Source organism: Aplysia californica, unplaced genomic scaffold (assembly GCF_000002075.1).
Source record: "Aplysia californica isolate F4 #8 unplaced genomic scaffold, AplCal3.0 scaffold00074, whole genome shotgun sequence".
Lineage (NCBI taxonomy): Eukaryota > Metazoa > Mollusca > Gastropoda > Aplysiida > Aplysiidae > Aplysia > Aplysia californica.
This window is the reverse complement of record NW_004797344.1, coordinates 580,371-582,842: the sequence shown is the minus strand read 5'-3', so window position 1 is coordinate 582,842 and position 2,472 is coordinate 580,371. Positions and strand designations below refer to the sequence as shown.

At 44.2% G+C, this 2,472-nt stretch overlaps 1 protein-coding gene across 1 annotated transcript in view; it reads left to right on the top strand.

Annotated features, from left to right (window-relative positions):
- The window catches only part of LOC101852393 (ceramide synthase 5), a gene marked incomplete at its 5' end in the record, with an annotated part of 41,739 nt that overhangs the window by 28,738 nt on the left and 10,529 nt on the right, over positions 1 to 2,472 (top strand). The window contains 2 exon segments of the mRNA XM_005094027.3: positions 196 to 294; positions 1,837 to 1,965. Coding sequence (XP_005094084.2) covers positions 196 to 294; positions 1,837 to 1,965 — 228 coding nt within the window.

Below are 2,472 nucleotides of genomic sequence, written 5' to 3'. Positions count from 1 at the left end.
ACACATTTAATTGTATTTCCTTTCTCTTCAAAATCTCTCCCTTCCCTTCCCGTTTCTCTCTGATCACTCTCCCTCCTTCTCCCTCCCTCTCTCTCTCCCCTCTCAGCCCCTTCTCTTTCACGGACACGTACCCCATCACCAGACTTACACACACACACACACTCACACTCACTCACTCTCCTTTTCTCTCCCCAGCCTGTCTCAGATGGAGTCTTCTGGATGTATCAGATTCAGATGGGTTTTTACGTCAGCTTGCTGTTCAGCATTCTGCTTCTCCGAGATCACAAGAAAAAAGTATAAGCTACAAGACTACTGTTTTGGTGTTGAATCACTTGCTTAGTTTGTCGGGTCAGCATGATTCTGTCTCCGTCGTTTTATGCAAGAAAAGTTCTGAACTTATGCAAAATGAGCCAAAAAATGTGAAATTATGCGATTCTGTTTATTTTAACAAAGAATGACAAAGGAAAATAATCAGAAATTAAGCAAAAAATGATTTAATTTTGCTAAATTATGCGTTGTGCCTAAAACAACGGGGACAGATGTTTGGTCCGTACCAAAGAAGTTACATACACTACTATTGTACTAGAGTTTGTTGCTATGGTGACACCCACGTAGCCGAACGGGGACAACGTGTGCCCCTCCCTTGGGATTGGGGGGGGGGGGAGCGTTGAGGGCAAGAACAATAGGTGGGTGAGTACTTTTCATGTGAAATGTAGAGACGTCTAGATGGTCTTGGGAAGAAATGGTCGCTTTTAAGGACACGCGGGATAACCCAAATTTTGTGGGTTTCCAGAAATCTTGACCTACACCAAGAGTGGGAATTGTCCTGCCAAAAGGAGAAGTTTGATTTCATTGGTGTGTATATTTGTTTGGTTAAAGAGAAAACCCTCCTAGTATTTTAATGAAACTGAGTAAGGATCCCAAAACTTTACCTTCGATTTTCTCAAAACAGAATTTTTCGGGATAGCCCCCTTGTGCTTAAAAGCGACCAAATCTACAAGAGTTTGCATTGTGTACGTGTGTGTGTGTGTGTTCTAATATACTAGACCTCGTGAAGAGCGGGGTGGGGGGCTCAGACTGTTCAGGTACATGGGGGCGCGCCGGCCATCCCGATTGAGGTCAAGAGGTCCCTCATGTTTGACACTAGTGACGTCACTGCCACGAAATTTAGAAGAAGAAAAAAACCCTCTTTGGTGCATATTTAAAGTTGTTCAGGCCAGAAGGCACTTATCAAACATAAATCGACAAGACAAAAGTGTAACGCATGCATGAAACGTCCCCCCCCCCCCTTTCCCTCCCAAGCTGTTGGTTTAAAATGTTAAGTGAGTGCGCTTTTTTGCATGAAACTTTTTACAAACACTCGTAATTCCTTTCCTTCAGTGGTATCCTGTAATTGTGGTGTATGCCTTAAATGCTGCCTTCAGATGCAAATTCATAAAACAAATTTAGGGAGAAAAAAACCCCCACAATAATGTTCTTCAGTTGTTCCTGTCGAGTTTGGGAGTCTCGTTGGCTCACTTGGTTTTGGTATTATGCTAGACTTGGGAGCAGATGGCTCTGGTTCGAATCCCAGACTGGGTGTTTTTGAAGTCTGGTTGTTTTGTGGAGTATTCAAGGCATTCAACCCATTTTAACTCAGTCTGATGGGAGACGGATGTTAAATTCGGAGGCTTCTCCTCCTAAATTACCTAATAGTGTTGATGGAGGCGTTAACCTCGTTTATTACTTTTTTCAACATCAAGTTTAAATCCGTCACTGGTACATGATCTATTTCTAGCTGTATAACCCCCCTTCCCATCCCTCCCCTTTTCCCCACCCACCCATCCACCCACACAGGACAAGACAACGATGTATGCACATCACGTGATCACTCTCTTCCTCCTGGTAGCCTCCTGGGTTACAAACTTGGTCAGGGTTGGAACCCTGGTCCTTGCAGTACATGACGTGGCAGATCCGGGACTGGCGGTAAGGTTATTAACATATATTTTATGTTTGAAGCACTCTCAGACGTTGCAGGTGGCGTTGGTAGCCTTGTGGTCAGGCTACCGGACACGCAATCGTGAGGTTGCAGGTGCGGGGTTCGAACCTCAACTCGGTCTGACGTTGTGTCATTGGGACAGGCAATTTACACGAATTTCTTACTTGGCTCAGTCCTTTCGAAGTTGGACGTTAAACTCGGAGGTCCCTCTCGCCTCTGAAATATCTGAATAGTGTTGATAGGGGTGTTAAATCCATATCATTTCATTTTAAAGACGTTTTACAACAATGATGGTTTGGAACAGGATTCAATCTAATAATTTTGGTATCACTCACTGGCCGCACCTTATCTCCTTACTGACATTATCCATCTTCCCTGAAATCAAACACCAAGAGTTAGGAGAGGGAGGGGGAAAAAGAAAGTAAGAGAGAGAGAGAGAGAGAGAGAGAGAGAGAGAGAGAGAGAGAGAGAGAGAGAGAGAGAGACAGACAGAG